The sequence below is a fragment of the Barbus barbus genome (assembly GCF_936440315.1).
Source record: "Barbus barbus genome assembly, chromosome: 32".
In the NCBI taxonomy this organism is placed as follows: domain Eukaryota; kingdom Metazoa; phylum Chordata; class Actinopteri; order Cypriniformes; family Cyprinidae; genus Barbus; species Barbus barbus.
The window spans coordinates 24,056,910-24,077,379 of NC_136760.1; the positions used below are offsets into that span (position 1 = coordinate 24,056,910).

The 20,470-nt window shown below is 40.1% G+C and overlaps 1 protein-coding gene across 1 annotated transcript in view; it reads left to right on the top strand.

The window, feature by feature from the left end:
- Positions 1-14,584, top strand: part of LOC306852285 (IgGFc-binding protein-like) — a gene marked incomplete at its 5' end in the record, with an annotated part of 30,968 nt that extends 16,384 nt beyond the window's left edge. The window contains 29 exons of the mRNA XM_079388999.1: positions 56-635; positions 748-1,331; positions 1,457-2,021; positions 2,123-2,727; positions 2,961-3,516; positions 3,621-3,817; positions 3,962-4,097; positions 4,253-4,300; positions 4,799-4,846; positions 4,955-5,076; positions 5,307-5,585; positions 5,753-5,848; positions 5,930-6,083; positions 6,412-6,665; positions 6,926-7,072; positions 7,160-7,739; positions 7,846-8,429; positions 8,545-9,109; positions 9,210-9,814; positions 10,046-10,601; positions 10,708-10,904; positions 11,032-11,167; positions 12,325-12,438; positions 12,535-12,719; positions 12,840-12,994; positions 13,081-13,326; positions 13,492-13,654; positions 13,933-14,035; positions 14,253-14,584. Of these exons, the coding sequence (XP_079245125.1) occupies positions 56-635; positions 748-1,331; positions 1,457-2,021; positions 2,123-2,727; positions 2,961-3,516; positions 3,621-3,817; positions 3,962-4,097; positions 4,253-4,300; positions 4,799-4,846; positions 4,955-5,076; positions 5,307-5,585; positions 5,753-5,848; positions 5,930-6,083; positions 6,412-6,665; positions 6,926-7,072; positions 7,160-7,739; positions 7,846-8,429; positions 8,545-9,109; positions 9,210-9,814; positions 10,046-10,601; positions 10,708-10,904; positions 11,032-11,167; positions 12,325-12,438; positions 12,535-12,719; positions 12,840-12,994; positions 13,081-13,326; positions 13,492-13,654; positions 13,933-14,035; positions 14,253-14,356 (8,664 nt within the window). The 3' untranslated portion in view covers positions 14,357-14,584. The remainder of the gene's footprint in view (positions 1-55; positions 636-747; positions 1,332-1,456; positions 2,022-2,122; positions 2,728-2,960; positions 3,517-3,620; positions 3,818-3,961; positions 4,098-4,252; positions 4,301-4,798; positions 4,847-4,954; positions 5,077-5,306; positions 5,586-5,752; positions 5,849-5,929; positions 6,084-6,411; positions 6,666-6,925; positions 7,073-7,159; positions 7,740-7,845; positions 8,430-8,544; positions 9,110-9,209; positions 9,815-10,045; positions 10,602-10,707; positions 10,905-11,031; positions 11,168-12,324; positions 12,439-12,534; positions 12,720-12,839; positions 12,995-13,080; positions 13,327-13,491; positions 13,655-13,932; positions 14,036-14,252) is intronic.
- Between the last annotated feature and the right edge of the window lie 5,886 nt (positions 14,585-20,470).

Consider the following 20,470-nt stretch of genomic DNA (forward strand, 5'->3'; position numbering starts at 1 on the left):
TTCTCACTTAAATGCTGTTCTTTTTCCTAATCTCTCTTTCTTCAACACTCTCCAGGTTAATGGAAGTTTTGCAGCAACGCCATTCTCCCTTCGCAATGGCTCCGTCCAGGTCTATCGGTCAGGTTTTTCCTTGGCCATCAGCACAGACTTTGGTCTGGTTGTTACATATGATGCATACAGCTACGTCAGCATATCTGTACCGTATGACTATTTTAATTCCACCTGTGGTCTGTGCGGAAACTTTAACCTGCATCCCGAAGATGACTTCCGTTCACCCAGTGGTGAGATCTTGAGCTCAGATGTGGACTTTGCCAACAGTTGGAAAGTGCAAAGTGACACAGATCCTGAATGCCATAATGTCAGGTGCACAGGTCTGGCTTGTGCTGTTTGTACAACAGATGAAATGACTCTATACAGTGACAGCAACCACTGTGGAATCCTAGAAGATATCTTCGGCCCTTTTGGCACTTGCCACTCTGTGCATGCACCACAGACCTACATTGAGAACTGTGTATATGACCTTTGCTTGGGAGGAGGGTACCAGCCCATTCTGTGCCAGGCTCTCAATGTGTATGCTACTCAGTGCCAACAGCAGGGTGTACAACTTGGTCAGTGGAGACAGCAGGGCTTCTGTGGTAGGCAATCATTTTGTGATTAATTAGTTCAATAGAGCAAATTAGATTTCTTTCCAAATTGAAAGATTACATGAATTAATGAATATTCTTTATTTTCTTCCTCCATTTCCAGAAATTCAATGCCCTGAACACAGTCATTTTGAGCCTCAAGGAACAGGTTGCCCTGCGACGTGCAGTAATCCATCTGCCCCAATGAACTGTCCCTTGCCCAGTCAGGAAAGCTGTATCTGTGATCCTGGGTATATCCTGAGCGCTGGAGAGTGTGTGCCTGAAGCAAACTGTGGCTGCATCTTTGAGGGCTTCTATTACGCAGAAGGACAGTCGGTGGTGTTGGATGGTGACTGTGGGAGACAGTGTGTGTGCAGCAGCATGTCGATGACCTGCCATCAGCACCAGTGTGGTCCAGCAGAGGTGTGTGGAGTCCATGATGGTGTGAGAGGCTGCAGACCCACTGGCTATGCTACCTGCTCTGTTGAAGACCTCGGATCATATCACACCTTCGATGGACTAAGTTTCAGATATCAGGGAGCATGCGGACTGACCCTTGCTAGGGTGATGGGGCCATCCCCACTACCACACTTTGTATTGACGGTGGAGAAAGTACCCAGAGGCCTTCAAGACTTTTCCAGGTTCCTGAAGTTTGAGACAGAAGGAATTCAGATCTCCATTGAAATGGGAGAGGGCAGCAATGTAAAGGTTAGACAAAATATGAAATCACTATTCTTTTACTCCATCCAAGAGCATAATTGCATTATTCAAAATGATACGCTAGATGGAACATTCTCATGATGTAAACAGACACTGTTTATCACTCTTTCCAGGTGGATGGACAGATGGTTGGTCTGCCTGTCAGTGTTGGCTCTGGTCAAATCCGCATTTATCACAGCAGTGTGAGGGGTTTTGTATTGGAAACAAACTTTGGGGTGACTGTAAGAGCTGACTGGCCACACATTGTCCGAATTACGGCACCAAGCACATATAGTGGCACACTTGGAGGTCTGTGTGGGAACTTCAATGGAAACATTGCTGATGAATTTTACACTCCAGATGCTGTCCTTTTGAATGACACGCAGCTGTTTGCGGACAGCTGGCGTGATGGTTCCCTATCAGCCCACTGTGAGGACGCAAATGACAGTTGGGAACCAGGACATTATCAGAACAGCAGCCAGTTCACTGAACATTGTAGCATCATGGCCAAGCATGATGGACCATTTGCTGAGTGCAGCAGAGCAATAGATCCTCAGCAACGGATTGCAGATTGCGTTCAGCTGCTGGAGCAGACACAAGGTGCCAGAGAGGCTCTATGCGAGGCTTTGCGAGGTTACACACTCCTTTGTCAACAGAATGGCATTGCTGTAGAAGAGTGGAGGAGTGCCACCCACTGCAGTAAGCATCAAGTGCTGGATCTGCTGACTTAAAACTTGATTTCATGAAGCTGAAATATGCTTATATTTTCTACAATTGTCATTATGCTTTTGTCATTCCAGATCCCACCTGTCCAGCAAATTCCCATTATGAAGTATGCGGCACATCCTGTCCTGCTTCCTGCCCCAGCCTCTCGTTTCCATTTCAGTGCACATTGCAGTGCCAGGAGGGATGCCAGTGTAATGACGGAAATGTGTTGAATGGAGATCGCTGTGTTCCCCCCGTGGGTTGTGGTTGTTACCACTCTGGACGTTATCGGCAGGCTGGAGAAAGGTTCTGGCATGGTGAAGAGTGCCAGTTCTTGTGTGCGTGTGATGGAATCACTGGAAATGTTCATTGCACACCATCTTCTTGCAGTGAGGAGGAGGTCTGCCATGTGTTGGACGGCGAGTACGGTTGCCATCCTCGGCCGCACGCTCGTTGCTCTGCTTCGGGAGACCCCCATTACATGTCTTTTGATCAATCCTACTTTGACTTCCAGGGAACATGCCGCTATGTGCTAGCCACAGTATGTAATGACACTACAGACCTTCCGCACTTCCAGGTAGATGCAAGGAACGAGGCATGGCATGGACTCCCAGTGTCGATTACTGTTGAAATTTTTGTCAATGTCTCTGGGCATCTTGTGCACATGTCACGGGACATGAACCGTCATTTTACTGTTGAGGTAATCAAGCATTATAGGTGATAGATAAAAACATAAATATCAATGATAATTTTGTGTGATTTTTATGATGCCATGATCTTCAATAAATCAACTCTTCAAACAATTATACTTTGATATTACTCTGGAGAACACACCCAGAAGTGCACTTGTTTTCAAGCCTTATTGTATTTAGTCATCAATATTGGCTGCTTGGCTTTAAAACAAGCTATTGGTTTTATTCTCTTTTCAATCAGGTTGATGGAGAGACCAGAAACCTCCCCATCCTGCTTGACTCTGGACGGGTGTCTGTGTACTCCAGCGCACAGTACATATTTGTATCAACTGACTTTGGTTTGAGCGTTGGTTATAGTGGCTCCTGGGCAGTGAATATCATCGTACCAGCGGACTACAGTGGGGTTACGTGTGGTATCTGTGGCAACTTCAACGGCCAGAGTAATGATGACTTCATGACTCCTTCAGGTGCTCTGTTGCGCTCAGCAGACCAGTTTGGGGCAAGTTGGAAGGTTGAGGACGAGCTGCCATGCAATGATGGGTGTGGAAACAATTGCCCTTTGTGCGAGGATCAGACAACGTCCCGTTCCCTGTGTTACATCATCAGGTCCAGTGAGGGTCCCTTTAGTTTCTGCCATGTTTATGTCGATCCTCAGGCCTACTTTGATGACTGTGTGTTCGATGTGTGCCTTTCTGGAAACCGTAATGATGTCCTGTGTCGCTCGATCCAAACCTATGCGAGTGCCTGTCAGTCTAACAATGCCGTTATCTATCCCTGGAGAGAAAGCACATCCTGTGGTGAGTGAGATCATTTTTTTTGTTATTTTTATTAGTGTGTAATTTTCTTGAAAATGGAATACATTAAGACATGCTTGACATAAATACAACTGTTAATTTTCCAGACATAACCTGCCCAGAGAACAGCCACTATGAGTTGTGTGGCACAGATTGTGGTCATACTTGCGCCAGCAACGTTGATGCTAGTTGTGAACACACATGCTCAGAGGGATGTTTCTGTGATGATGGGTTGGTGAGGAGTGGAGGACTCTGTGTCCCAGTGGAGCAATGTGGCTGCTTGCATAACGGATTCTACTTTAATGTAAGGACTGAAACTCTGTTTTGACAAAGCTTTATTAGATTTCACAAGATCAGAGTCTTGTATGTAGTATATCAATACTAAAACAACTCATACGTACTCTGTTCTGGAATGTAAAGTTTATTGTTTTTTGGTATGATTTCTTAGGTTGGTGAGCAATTCCGGGATGAAGAATGTTCCCAAATCTGTGAATGTTTTGCTCCACATGATTTGCGCTGCTCTGATTTGTCATGCCCATCGACAATGGAGTGTACGGTCAGAAATGGACTTCGTGGCTGCTATGGTCAGTACATGTGATTAATATCTCTTATATTAACTTTTCTGAATTGCATTAGCTAAATATTCACCTTTGAGTGGATGTTCACTGTTGCTCTCTTTAGGGATATAAGAATTGCCAAGTAATGTAATAGACTTTTTCATGTTATTTTCCCTATGCAGAAGAGAGCATTACAGACATCACCACCACCAGATCAAGCCTTCCCTCAGGTATTTTGGGAAACAATTCAGAAAAAAATACACAATAAATGCAAAGCCATGTAAAGTCATTTGATATCAGTGATTGATATTTTAGATTTTTTTTTACTCATAAATGTTTGTTTGTGATTTAATTGACTTTATAATTCTGTATAAACTGACAGATATACTATGAGCCTCTGAGGCCTATTTTAATCTAGTGGTATACTTATATGCTTAATTTGAAGCCATCAGTCACAGTAATGTCAACTTGTATTTAGTGTCAGCTCATATTTAACAGCCAAATTTCAGATGAAGAACTACGCTACCCATAATTTTTAAAAGGAAAGTCCACCAGAGGTGTTTGACTTGGTTCAGAACCATTTATTGAAGAACTCTTTCAAATATTTTTTGAGAAAATATATATATGAAAGAATACTTTGGGAAGGGCAAGGGTGCTTGAAAAGTGGATGATCATTGTTGCTTCCTGTAGAGATATCAGAGTTGACATCTCTCTCTCTCTCTTTACAGAACAGAACACCACATACATGACCACCACCAGATCAAGCCTTTTTTCAGGTATTTCTAAAAGAGCTTGTTAAAAAAAAAATACAGTGAAGATGATATAAGCAAAAATGTCAATGATGTTTTTTTTTTCTTTTTTTTTAAATCATAAATTCCCCACAGCCGTTTTTTATCCATTTGGAGCTGGAGACATAGAAAATGAACGTTCTGATGATGGAGGTTCATCTGTAATTTATCTTCTGCAACAGTTCATATTTTTTGGACAAGCATACAGCCAAATATATGTAAGTCAGTATAGGATGTAAACTTTTCTCATTTATGAGTACAGTCTCAATTTGGAGGTGACTTGTGTTAATTACTGAATTAGGAAATGGCCATTCATTACATTTTCTCTTTCTGTTACTAATATCTTCCTAATGCTCAGTTTTATTATTTTATTTTTACTATTATTATTTCTAATCTTAGTCTATTTGTAATTTTTAATTAACCTGTGTATTTTATATATCTATTTCAGTTGAACAACAATGGACACTTGACTTTTGATAGACCATTTCACAGCTACACTCCATACCAGTTCCCAGGTTATGGTGGAATAGACCTCATCGCTCCATTCTGGACAGATATTGATAACCGTGGCAATGGTGCTATATCATATCATCAGTACACATCTGGCAGTGTTCTTACAGAGGCCACACAAGACATTAACCAGTACTTCCCTGAACTGAGCTTCTCTGCTACTTGGGTCTTTGTTGCAACATGGGACAGAGTTGCATATTATCCATATTCAGGAACTGTAAGAAAATTCAGTCTGTTTTTTTGTAAAATCTTCTTGTTCTTTTTTTTAATAGCATATTTGAAAAATCTAAATTATTGAATCTCTTGAAGTTGATATACATTACTGTTTTTGTCACATTTAGAAAACTTTTGTCAGCATTTCCCTTTTACTATTTTATTTTTCAGGAAACATCTTTCCAAGTGGTTTTGATTTCAGATGGACACTTCTCATTTGTTTTAATGAATTATGGAACAATTTCTCCAACTCAACAATATGTACAGGTGTGCTCAACATAACAAATTGAACCTATTCCAACTAAAGAGACTAATTTACAATCACACTTTATTATTATTATTTTACAGGCTGGTTATGACACAATTGGCTCTAGATACCACTTCTCAATTACTGGATCACTACAGAGTAACATAACAAGCTTAACATACAGCAGCAATGTCGATGTGTCAGGCAGATGGGCTTTCAGAACAGATCATGGATCACGAGGCTGTCAGTTCAATGGTAATAACAAATCTGGCTGTTCCACAGACTGCACTATTTTTTGAGAAAATAAGTGTTTTTATTTTTATTATAATTTTACTTTCTGGTGTTTGCCTTTTTATTAGATAGCTATAGTTACAGGACATTATTGGGTAGAGACGAGAATGGAATTGTGACATGTTGCAGGATGAATATGGCTATTTGTCACCCAAACATGCACCATTGATCAACCTGTGCTAACAGCTGTGTCTCAGCTCTGACCAATGAAGCCCAGTAAAAAGAATAATATATATTTTTTTAATACTATAAAGTGTCTATTTTAAACCCAAATTCCCCTGCATTAATTTAGGTGCTGTGGTACAGCTTGGAGACTCTTTCTGGAGCGATGAAACATGCCAGCAGAGATGCACCTGCACCAGCAGCGGCCTTCAGTGTAGCCACGAGCCCTGCAGTTACTCCCAAGCCTGCCGTCCAGCTGCCTTCCAGTACTCTTGCCAGAACATTCAGCGGCAAACCTGTACCATCTCTGGTGATCCTCACTACTACACCTTTGACTATCAGGTTTTTCACTTTCAAGGGACCTGCACTTATGTTTTATCTGAGGTTAGTCGTTCTCCATTGCCGGGCTCGCCAATTGTGCTCCTGGAGATCCATCCTGCAGACTTCAACACACTTGCTTATAATTTTCTAGTAATCCTGAACATCTCGATTAGCTGGTTCAGGTGTGTTTGATTGGGTTGGAGATGAACTTTCCAAGACGATAGCTCACCAGCAGCAGAATTGGCTACCCCTACTCTATACGTTCCATGGCTTTCTGTTTATTGTATAAGTTTAAATCTATCGGTAATCCTTGAATCCTTTAGGCTTGTGGCATCGGTTTGCCATACTATCGCATTGAGGGAAAAAATGAGCATCGGGGCAGCACACATGTGTCATGGACACGGATGGTTAGAGTATTTGTCTATGATGAAGTAATTGAACTGGTCAAGGATCACTATTATGATGCGAGGGTTAGTATGACTATATTGATGTAATACTCACTTAAATGTAGCCTTTTGTTCATTTTCCTAATTTCTACTTTTTCTAACACTCTCCAGGTTAATGGAAGCTTTGCTGCAACACCATTCTCCCTTCGCAATGGCTCCATCCAGGTCTATCAGTCAGGTTTTTCCGTAGCCATCAGCACAGACTTTGGTCTGGTTGTCACATATGATGCATACAGCTACGTCAGCATCTCTGTACCGTATGACTATTTTAATTCCACCTGTGGTCTGTGCGGAAACTTTAACCTGCATCCCGAAGATGACTTCCGTTCACCCAGTGGTGAGATCTTGAGCTCAGATGTGGACTTTGCTAACAGCTGGAAGGTACAAAGAGACACAGATCCTGAATGCCATAATGTCAGGTGCACAGGTCTGGCTTGTGCTGTTTGTACCACAGATGAAATGACTCTGTACAGTGACAGCAACCACTGTGGAATCCTAGAAGATGTTTTCGGCCATTTTGGCGCTTGCCACTCTGTGCATGCACCACAGACCTACATAGAGAACTGTGTATATGACCTTTGCTTGGGAGGAGGGTACCAGCCCATTCTGTGCCAAGCTCTCAATGTGTATGCTACTCAGTGCCAACAGCAGGGTGTACAACTTGGTCAGTGGAGACAGCAGGGCTTCTGTGGTAGGCTTCGTTTTGTGATTAATGATTTCAATAGAGCAAATTAGATCTCAGTCCAAATTAAAAGATTACAATTTATGCATATTCTTTGTTATTTCTCTAATTTCAGAAATTCAATGCCCTGTACACAGTCATTTTGAGCCCCAAGGAACAGGTTGTCCAGCGACGTGCAGTAATCCATCTGCCCCAATGAACTGTCCCTTGCCCAGTCAGGAAAGCTGTATCTGTGATCCTGGGTACATCCTGAGCGCTGGAGAGTGTGTGCCTGAAGCAAACTGTGGCTGCATCTTTGAGGGCTTCTATTACGCAGAAGGACAGTCGGTGGTGTTGGATGGTGACTGTGGGAGACAGTGTGTGTGCAGCAGCATGTCGATGACCTGCCATCAGCACCAGTGTGGTCCAGCAGAGGTGTGTGGAGTCCATGATGGTGTGAGAGGCTGCAGACCCACCGGCTATGCAACCTGCTCGGTTGAAGACCTCGGATCATATCACACCTTCGATGGACTAAGTTTCAGATATCAGGGAGCATGCGGAATGACCCTTGCTAGGGTGATGGGGCCATCCCCACTACCACACTTTGTGTTGACAGTGGAGAAAGTACCCAGAGTCCTTCAAGACTTTTCCAGGTTCCTGAAGTTTGAGACAGAAGGAATTCAGGTCTCCATCGAAATGGGAGAGGGCAGCAATGTAAAGGTTAGACAAAATATGAAATCACTATTCTTTTAGTGCATCCAAGAGCATAATTGCATTATTCAAAATTATATGCTAGATGGAAAATTCTCCTGAAACTGTTTATCACTCTTTTCAGGTGGATGGACAGATGGTCGGTCTGCCTGTCAGTGTCGGCTCTGGTCAAATCCGCATTTATCACAGCAGTGTGAGGGGTTTTGTTTTGGAAACAAGCTTTGGGGTGACTGTAAGAGCCGACTGGCCGCACATTGTCAGAGTCACAGTGCCGAGTACATACAGCGGTACACTTGGAGGTCTGTGTGGGAACTTCAATGGAGACATTTCTGATGAATTTTACACTCCAGATGCTGTCCTGTTGAATGACGTTCAGCTGTTTGCGGACAGCTGGCGTGATGGTTCCCTATCAGCTCACTGTGAGGACCCAAATGACAGCTGGGAACCAGGACATTATCAGAACAGCAGCCAGTTCACTGAACATTGTAGCATCATGGCCAAGCATGATGGACCATTTGCTGAGTGCAGCAGAGCAATAGATCCTCAGCAACGGATTGCAGATTGCGTTCAGCTGCTGGAGCAGACACAAGGTGCCAGAGAGGCTCTATGCGAGGCTTTGCGAGGTTACACACTACTTTGTCAACAGAATGGCATTGCAGTAGAAGAGTGGAGGAGTGCCATCCACTGCGGTAAGCATCAAGTGCTGGATCTGCTATCCTTAACTTGATTTCATGAAGCTGAAATATGCTTATATTTTCTACAATTGTCATTATGCTTTTGTCATTCCAGATCCCACCTGTCCAGCAAATTCCCATTATGAAGTATGCGGCACATCCTGTCCTGCTTCCTGCCCCAGCCTCTCGTTTCCATTTCAGTGCACATTGCAGTGCCAGGAGGGATGCCAGTGTAATGACGGAAATGTGTTGAATGGAGATCGCTGTGTTCCCCCCGTGGGTTGTGGTTGTTACCACTCTGGGCGTTATCGGCAGGCTGGAGAAAGGTTCTGGCATGGTGAAGAGTGCCAGTTCTTGTGTGTGTGTGATGGAATCACTGGAAATGTTCATTGCACACCAACTTCTTGCAGTGAGGAGGAGGTCTGCCATGTGTTGGATGGCGAGTATGGTTGCCATCCTCGGCCGCACGCTCGTTGCTCTGCTTCGGGAGACCCCCATTACATGTCTTTTGATCAATCCTACTTTGACTTCCAGGGCACATGCCGTTATGTGCTAGCCACCGTATGTAATGACACTAAAGACCTTCCGCACTTCCAGGTAGATGCAAGGAACGAAGCATGGCATGGACTCCCAGTGTCGATTACTGTTGAAATTTTTGTCAATGTCTCTGGGCATCTTGTGCACATGTCACGGGACATGAACCGTCGCTTTACTGTTGAGGTAATCAAGCATTATAGGTGATAGATAAAAACATAAATATTAATGATAATTTTGTGTGATTGTTATGATGCCATAATCTACAACAAATCAACTCTTCAAACAATTTCACTTTGATATTACTCTGGAGAACACACTCAGAAGTGCACTTGTTGAAGCCTTATTGTATTTAGTCATCAATATTGCCTGCTTGGCTTTAAAACAAGGTATCGGTTTTATTCTCTTTTCAATCAGGTTGATGGAGAGACCAGAAACCTCCCCATCCTGCTTGACTCTGGACGGGTGTCTGTGTACTCCAGCGCACAGTACATATTCGTATCAACTGACTTTGGTTTGAGCGTTGGTTATAGTGGCTCCTGGGCAGTGAACATCATCGTACCAGCGGACTACAGTGGGGTTACGTGTGGCATCTGTGGCAACTTCAACGGCCAGAGTAATGATGACTTCATGACTCCTTCAGGTGCTCTGTTGCGCTCAGCAGACCAGTTTGGGGCAAGTTGGAAGGTTGAGGACGAGCTGCCATGCAATGATGGGTGTGGAAACAATTGCCCTTTGTGCGAGGATCAGACAACCTCCCGTTCCCTGTGTGACATCATCAGGTCCAGTGAGGGCCCCTTTAGTTTCTGCCATGTTTATGTCGATCCTCAGGCCTACTTTGATGACTGTGTGTTCGATGTGTGCCTTTCTGGAAACCGTAATGATGTCCTGTGTCGCTCGATCCAAACCTATGCGAGTGCCTGTCAGTCTAACAATGCCGTTATCTATCCCTGGAGAGAAAGCACATCCTGTGGTGAGCGAGATCATTTTTTTGTTATTTTTATTAGTGTGTAATTTTCTTGAAAATGGAATACATTTTTAAGACATGCTTGACATAAATACAACTGTTAATTTCCCAGACATAACCTGCCCAGAGAACAGCCACTATGAGTTGTGTGGCACAGACTGTGGTCATACTTGCGCCAGCAACGTTGATGCTAGTTGTGAACACACATGCTCAGAGGGATGTTTCTGTGATGATGGGTTGGTGAGGAGTGGAGGACTCTGTGTCCCAGTGGAGCAATGTGGCTGCTTGCATAACGGATTCTACTTTAATGTAAGGACTGAAACTCTTTTTTGACAAAGCTTTATTAGATATCACAAGATCGGAGTCTTTTATGTAGTATATCAATACTAAAACAACTCTGGAAATGTAAAGTTTGTTTTGTGGTATGATTTCTTAGGTTGGTGAGCAATTCCAGGATGAAGAATGTTCTCAAATCTGTGAATGTTTTGCTCCACATGATTTGCGCTGCTCTGATTCGTCATGCCCATCGACAATGGAGTGTACGGTCAGAAATGGACTTCGTGGCTGCTATGGTCAGTAAATGTGTTTGATATTTCTTACATTAAGTTTTCTGAGTTGCATCACCTAAATGTTTACGTTTACACACCAAGAGAATATTGTTGCAAGTTCCTGTGGAGAAAATGAATAGGAAAAACACCACCAGAACCAAGACCGCTGAACGAGTTGATAACTGCTGTGCTCTACAGGCATATAAGTGTTGGCATGTAATAAGGAAACAATTTTTTTGTATCTTTCTATCTTAACAGAAGACAGCACCACATACATGACCACCACCAAATCAATCATTCACTCAGGTATTTTGTAATGTTTTTTTGATTGGTCTTTTTCAAATCCTTATGTAGGCAATGAATAGCAAAGGTACTTCCAGGATTAAGGCTGCTGAAAATGTGGATGATGACTGCTGCGATCGGCATGTCTGAGTTGGTATATGGTAAAAATTATTTTGAATCTATTTTTCTCTTTATAGAAGAGATCACTACACTCATTACCACCACATCAAGCCTTCCCTCAGGTATTTTTTAAAAACAAAAAGATGAAGTCATGTGAACTGATATCAGTAATGGTGGTTTTCAGTGTTTTTACTTATACAATTCCATAGGTCTGTTTTAACCACTTTTTTTTGTCAATTAAAAACAAAAAGTCTTAAAGCACAATCTTTTATTGAAAAGATTAATACACAGTTCTGGCATGAAACTCTAGATGGCGCAGTCTGATAGGTCTAACTCAATTTGACCTAATGACATCATTATCACATGGCACAGCTGATTGGTTCTCTCCTGTATCGGTAGCCAATGAGCTCGCTGCCCAACATTGTGTGATTCATGTGTGCTATATGGGGATTATTTCATGTATGTTATATGTGCAGCAGCAGTATTTCTTACATGCTCACAGCAGCATGTTGTGGATATATTGGCTGTAGCAAGTCTCGGTACTTACTCTGCCACAGCAGCAGCACCGTAGCAGATCTATTCCGCCAAGACCAAATACATTAACATTGTCATGTACATTACCATGTCAACCCGTCCGAGAGTCGTCATGACAGAATTGTATTTAATAAAGGAAGCCAAGACATTATCTTCAGTCCAGATGTTATGTAATATTATTAATACGTGTTTTATATATGCTCCAGCTTTTGTCATTAATCCTGTTGTTCTCCTCTTATGTGAAGGAGACCCCTGTCAAAAGCTAAACTGCACTGACAATGAACGGTGCGAAGAGAGACATGGTGTTTACGGCTGTTCCTGCGAGGAAAACCATCACAGATCTCAGCATGACTCCTTTGGTTAGACTCATTCCACAATATTTCAATGTTGTTTCAATGTTCATCAATGATTATATTTTTGTTTTTGACATTCTCTTTGATGTTTTTCTCTCTCAGATTTTATTGAAAACTGTGAAAGCAGCTCTGGCTCCATTTCTCTCTCTCGCTGTCAGCTTTTTGAGGCTGGTTTTCCTTCTGGCATCTTACACCTCAATGACCCCAACTGCAGAGGAACAGTCCAGAATGGCAGAGTGGAGTTCTATTTTGACAACAATGACCACATCTGTGGCACAAATCTGATGGTAAGATTCATTATCTACATCCTTGAATGGTCAAAAGAACAACAAATACTTTTTTTTTTTTTTTATATAGTTCTTTAAAAAGTCCCTCAAAGTAAAAAATATTCAAATATGTCCATACAGGCTAATGGCACCCACTTCATCTATGAGAACTTTATTACTGGGGAGCCAAACTTTGTTGGGTATCTCATCAGCAGGAAGAAAATTCTAAAGCTTCCTTTCAGCTGTGTTTACTCACAGACCCAAACACTCTCCATGGACATCAATCCTCTAGAGAGGTTAGACACACTGGCAACTTACTGAGTATAACTATTAGTTATGCTTATTTGTAGTTGACACACATCATGTAAAATTATTTCAACAGCACTGTGCACATGAACCTTCCTGCTGGTCAAGGGACATATCGGGTCAGGATGATTCCATATCAGGATGCTGAATTCTCCCATCCCTTCGCTGGTAGTGTGAATGCAGAGCTGAGCAAGCGGATTTTTGTGGAAGTTCGTGTTGATGGAGTTGACAGCCATCAGTTTGCCTCATTGATTGACAGATGTTGGGCTACACCTGTGAATGATCCTCATCACCCTCTCCGCTGGGACCTCATCATTGACAGGCAAGTCCATGTTTTTGATTGATTGTTTGTCTTCACTTAGTGCTATCCAAAAAAAGAAACGTGTTTATTTATTTACCCTGATACCTTTCCAAACCTTAAATTGTACAACCATTTGTTTTTTGTTATTTTTATAATATCTTTATTATACTGTTCAAAAATGCTCAGGTGTCCCAATCCAAATGATGATACAGTGGAGTTGCTGCAAAATGGTATTTCTACATCCAACCGCTTCTCCTTTGAGATGTTTATCTTCACTGCAGACTCCACCAAGGTTTACCTGCACTGCGCTATTCACCTTTGCCTTCTGACAGACAATAACTGCTCAGTGGTGAGTGTACAAATTAATAAGTAATAAAACCTTTCAGATTTTTCTTATGGACATGGACATAATTTGTGTTTTTAGTAAATGTTGTCACTTTTCTTTAAGTAAAAGATACTTTTAAGTGACTGTCAATGGAAAAAGATGCTATTTGTTTCCAATTGCTATAAACCACCAGTAGTGGCTGATGGGGCCATGCTGACTAGCAAAACCTCACTCCTTTGGCTGACATGACTGACAACAACTTAAACTGACACAAATTGGTTGTCTTTTTATCTGTCTTTTAGCACTGTGACTCTCAGCACCACCATAGAGTGGGCAGATCTGTGGATTTCCATGACAGTAATTCCATATCCCTTGGTCCATTGATGTGGTCTGACAGTAACACAGGTAACTAATGAAACAAAACAACAACAACAAAAAGAGATATAAGCAATATCACATAAAAAAGAGTGTTGTAGTAACACATCCTTCACATACTCTGGTCTGGAACACTGTGTATCATTCCTATGCATCCACTAAGTAAAAAGTGCTGTTAAATAAAAATTAGCACTCTTGAAGTGCTGCTTGCACAATCAACTGCCTGCTGTGTAATTTCTGTTCACAGATACGTCGATGCCACGCCAAGTGCTAGTATCCAGGTCTCCATGTCTGTTGGGTTCTCTGACTATATCACTGATTTCTCTGATGAGTGTCCTGATATTCTTCTAGAATATTTCCACTGAGAATCAACCTAATATTTTACACATCTAGTCTTATCTCTTTCTTATCTCTTTTTAATGTATCACTGATGCCAAACTGTCACAAGCTTTCTATAAATGTTATTTTAATTGATTATGTAGAAAATCACAACCTTTAAAATATAGTGTAATTCAAAGTCTTATTACTATTGTGAGTGTAAAGCTTATTAAATAATCAAAATAAACCAATCTCAAACTGATTTGCTCTTTGTTTTTGCTGACATATTTGTCATTGCTGTGTAAGAGAGATTTTTTGTTGTTTGATTTATTTGGTTTATGATAGAAACAAAATTCAGTTATATGCACTCACACAGACATTGTATATGTCAAAAGATGTTTTGCAGCATTTTTTTTCCTGACAGTTATTACTTGAATAGAAACTTTGCTTGGTGTTCTTGTATTTGTTACAACAAAGAATTAACAGAGATGACCGGTTTTGCTTCATTCTTTACTGATTCAAATATGATTTTGCTGATTTGTTGAATATTTATGCTTTTTCTGAAGTAGTTTTTACTACTACTACAAAAAAAAAACAAAAAAAAAAAACATGGTTACTAGTTAATAAACCATGGTAGCCACAAGTTAACCAGTTTTACCACACTAAATACACTTTTACTATAATAAAGCCATGGTCATAAGGTACATAAGAAAACGTAACATAAAATTTCTGAATTAATCAACATAATGATTTAATCTTTTAGCACACTCATTTGTTAATAGTAACAAAGTATTCTTTACACATTTGCCAGTTTGAATTTACTAGGCAAAGGCAGGAAACAAATGCAAGGGGACAGATATCAAAAGGGACTATTTACATTTAAAACTTTAGTCTTTATATTAATCTGGCATACACGTTAATGTTACTTATTAATGTTGCCATTATACAATGAAAACTGTTAGCTCCTAATACAAGTTAGATTGCTTGTGATTTTCTTTATTTGTAAGTTTCTTTGAAAAAAGTTTGCTCAATGAATAAATATCAAACTAAACCGCAGCAGTGCCATAAAAAATATCAACTGCTGTAAACACACTTGTTATACGAGATAAATAGGTCTCACTGTACAAACAATACATGCCTATTGTTAGGATAAAAGAAAAACAGCAGCTAGATTGTGAAATTAAGTGTCCTACCAGCATTGCATGCTTGAGAAGAAAAAAAAAACCTTTTTCACAAACAAAGCGTTCATGCGTCATCTTGAAGAGCACCAACCTCATTAAGCACAGGGTACATATGCGTCATCCTACTTTAAAATGTCAAAAGTCCCCATTTTCTAAGGTCAGAAAGGTTAATTAGTAGACTGAAGAATCTGTCAAAACACATACCCCATACAATAGCATGCTGTTGGGTGACGACAATATATGGTATGTCCAAAATATAGAGTAAAAAAAAAAAAAAAACTTGAAGTATTGCTGAAAAATAACTCCTAGGTCCAACCATGGTCCGCCTACCATTTAAATATAAGAATCTAAAACCTGCAGTTCAAAATCAAGGTATTTAGTTTGAACTGTTGAAGAGAGAATCACCCTATAATATACTCTGCAGCAGCATTTCATCTCAGGTAAAGTTCATCTCATCTGGCTCCACTCATTCTTTCAGTCAACTTTTGATATAAATTATTAAACAGCAATGATTTTGCGATATTGTTTGTTTTTTGTTTCCCTTTAATCTTTGTATATTGATGAACTGTTTGGCAAATTCTGTTATTGTTGCAGTGATGTAGATTTTATTAATATGTACCAAACAGAAGGATACAATAATATCTGTGTTTAGAAATAATTTCCTAAATAGCACAAAGTTTGGCAAAATAGCAAAATTATGCAGAGTTTACATATTGGCACATTTTATATTATAAGTTCGGTGTAGCTCTGCAGTAATAAAATCAGATACTATTATTCGATACTATTAATTTTATCGATACTATCAGTATTACTTTTTATTGCCACTGAGAGTGATAAGTTTGATAAGTTCAAACATTCATATGTTCTGCATGCAATAGATCACACTGATTTGTAATATATGATTATTTTATGATAGAGATATTATATGTAAGCTTTTGCAGATATGCACATCTTTTGATTGACAGGATTAGACGAAAGCTCCTCCCAAAGTTTAGTTCGTAGACATAGAATATCTTGTGTTCAACCCTGATAGTGTTATGTTATCAAGAATATTGTTTTTACAGATCAGTTTTATGGCTTCATGAGCAGTTTGCAACAATGAGGTTTCTAATCTTGTTTCGTGTGACACTACTGCTGCTGAATAATGGTAAGTTTCACACTTATAAAAAATGCCAAGCATCTGTCACGCTATTAAGTGCGTGCTTGACTTTAAAGAGAACTGACAAGAAGCTTTTGTATTTAACAGGTGAAAGAATCAAAGGACAAACATCAGGTAGGCTAATCGTTATACTTATGGTCGGCTTCGTCATGAATTACAATCCTTCAGTTCTTCCCCGTTAAGTAAAATATATTCTTTCAAAACAATTTGCTGCTCAAGGTACTGTATCAGGGTTTTGGATTCATAAAATGCTCAACATAACCTCTAATCAGTTTTGATGTCTTTATGTATAACATTCAATTTATTTAAATGCATGTATTTCGTCTTAATGCATTCGACACTTTCTTGTCAAAGTCAAGATGCTCAGTAATCTCAAAAATATTGAATCAAAATTATATCATCACTATGCTTCTTGGCCATTCATCTATCGGCAAGTCAAGCTGCAAAACAATTTTCCAGTTGAGGAAAGAAATGATAATTAACAGTTAAATTTATGCCGCTCTATCAACAGTCACCTTTTGTCTCGTGACACTATTCTCTTAGATACCACAGCATCCAGCACTGACCCATGCTCTGAATATACGGTTCTGGATAACCCATGGAGAGACATACGTTATGAACCAAACAGCGACCATGACGACAGTCTTGTTGAATGGAATGGCTGGTATCGGCTGTATTTGAATGGAGAAAGTGCTCAGATGTCCGAGTGGTGTGTGAGCACCAAAAGCTGTGGTGGTAGTTCTGCACTGTATCTCAATGGCTCTCATCCACATCTCGAGGATGGAGTGGTGACCATTGATGTCCTGGGATATGATCCATGGGGCGAGTGTGGCACCTATAAATCCACCCCCATTCAAATCAAAGCCTGTCCAGGAGATTATTATGTCTATAAACTTGTCAGACCCGATGAGTTACTCAGCAGGCCTTCATACTGCGCAGGTGCTGTTTGTATTTTTTTTCATTGTGAAATACTATTACAATTTTAAATAACTATTTTCTGAGTTATATTTTGAAAATGCAATTTATTCCTGTGATCAAAGCAAAATTTTCAGCTGTCATTACTTCTGTGTCACATGCTCCTACAGAAATTATTTTAATATGCTGATTTGCTCAATAAATATTTATTAATAATTATTATTATTATTGTTAAAAATACATTTTTTTGTATTTTTAACTATACATCATAAAAATACATAGTAATTTTCCTGGAAATTACTATGTCTACAAACTTATAAGGCCAGATCGAATCATCCCACCCCCTGCATATTGTGCAGGTACAGTCATTCTCCTTCATATATGTACACTGCCTATAAAAAGTCTTCATACCCATTCATTTTTTTCACATTTTGTAATGTTGCTGCCTTATGCTAAACTGTTTTAAATGAATTTCCCCCCCCACATCAATCTACACTCTTATACACCATAATGGCAAAGCAAAAAACTGTTTTTTAACATCTTTGCAAATTTATTACAAATAAAAAACTTAAATGATTCCATTGCATAAGTAATCATACCCTTATCTGGGACAGTTGAAATTTAGCTCCGGAGCATTCATATTGCTTGTAGATGTTACAATACTTCGAGTGATGTTAACCTGTGGCAAATTCAATTGAATGGGTATGATTTGGAAAGGCACACAGAGGTCTAACAGCTGAAAAGAAGAAAAATCAGAGCAAAAACCAAGCCCTGGGGTCAAACAAACTGCCTATATAGCTCAGAGACAGGATTGCATCAAGCCACACATCTGGGGAAGAGTTCAGAAAAACATTATGCTGCATTGAAGTTTCACAGAAGAATGAAGTCTCCGTTACCCTTAATGGAGGAAGTCTGGAACAACCAGGACTCTTCCTAGAGCTGGCCTCCTGGCCAAACTGAGCAATTGATGGAGAGAGACTTTGGTTAGAGTGGTGACCAAGAACCTGATGGTCACTCTAGTTGAAGTCCATGATCATATGTGGAGATAGGAGAAACCTACAGAAGGACACACATCACTGCAACACTCCACCTATCTGGGCGTTATGCTGGTGTGGCCAGATGCAATCCTTTCCTCAGTGAAGACACATGAAAACACACTTGGAATTAGCAAAAAAGCATTTAAAGGACAATCAGACTGTGAGAAACGAGATTCCCTGGTTTGATGAACCTCAATTCTAATCATCATGTTTGAAGGAAACCAGCTCTGCTCATCACCTGCAGAGTATCATCCCAAAAGTAAAGTGTGCTGGTAGTAGCCTCATGCTGTGGGGCTGTTTTTCAGCAGCAGGGACTGAGGGACTCATCAGAGTAGAAGAAAAGCTCAATGCACCAAAATGTTGAGAGAGCCTTAATGAAAACCTAGTTCAGAGCATTCAGAACCTCAGACTGGGCAGAAGGTTCACCTTCCAACAGGACAGTGGCCCTAAGCCACACAGCAAGAGTGGCTTATAGACAACTCTGTGAATGTCCTTGAGTGGCCCAGCCACAGCCTGCACTTGAATACAAACAAATATTTCTGGAGAAACCTGAAAATGTGCATCTGCACCCATCCAACCTGACAGAGCTTGAGAGGTGAAGAGATGAGAAGAATTACAGATAATTGCCAAATTCTGATGTGCAAAGCTTGTCGTATCATACCCCAAAAGACTTGAGGCTGTAAAGGTGCTTCAGCGAAGTACTGATTTAAGGGTATGCAATGTACTTATTTCCGTTTTTTTTTTTTTTATTATTATTAATTTAAGAAGTTGTGACAATTCTGTTTTTAATGTGGAAAAAAAGTAATTCAAAGCAGTTTAACATGAGGCTGCAACATAACAAAACTTGAAAATGCTGTGTGTTTGTGTGTGTGTGTGTGTGTGTGTGTATATATATATATATATATATATATATATATATATATATATATATATATATATACAGACCTACTTGCATATGCAGGTAGGTCTCTTGAAGCATCTTGGAGACGTTACCACGGTTCATCTGGATTTAGTCTGTCTCAGTTTGTTCTGTTTCTTCATGTCATTCCAGACAGACTGGGTGATGATCAGATCAGCTCTCGGTGTGGAGCACTGGCTGTTGTCAGACTCCTTGTGGAAACAAAAATCTTACTGGATTATTACAATTAATGGCAAAAATAACGTTTGTAAATGTAAACTGTTATTTCCTACTGATAACTGACTTAAAACCAATTTTTTGCTGGTGAAAATACCAGTGGCCTAAGACTTTTGCACAGAACAGTGTATATATATATTAGGGCCGGGACTCGATTAAAAAAATTAATCTAATTAATTAGAGGCTTTGTAATTAATTAATCTAAATTAATCGCATTTTAATCGCATATAAATATTTGACCTGAGAACAGTGAGAAGTAAGTTTTTTTTATATGGATTTTTAAATTTCCCATCCACAGGGCCAACCAAAGCGGTCTCATCAGCTTCTTTGTCCATGTTCACTGTGGTTTGTTTTTGGCTGTTTCTCAGTATGCGTTCTTCAGCGATCTTGCGTCCTTGTGTTCTCGTTCTACGTCATCTTTAACCGTCGAAGTTCAGTTCCAATTCTCAAGAACGCAAGTACAGAGGATGCATGAAAGTGCCCGGATATGTTCTTGAAACTGAGGATGCATCGAGTGCAGACTTGAGAGAATCGAGCTGTTAGAAATCCCAGAAAACGCTGTGGGTGGCTGGTGTACGGAAGCCTGTAAGCTTTAAAGTCGCTCTCACAAATACTTAACGGCTCTTCAAGTTGAAAGTAAACATTTATCGTTTTGTTTTGGTTAATTTTAATAAAGTTATAAGACCCGGAGAAAGTCTGCATTTTTATTGGCATATTAAA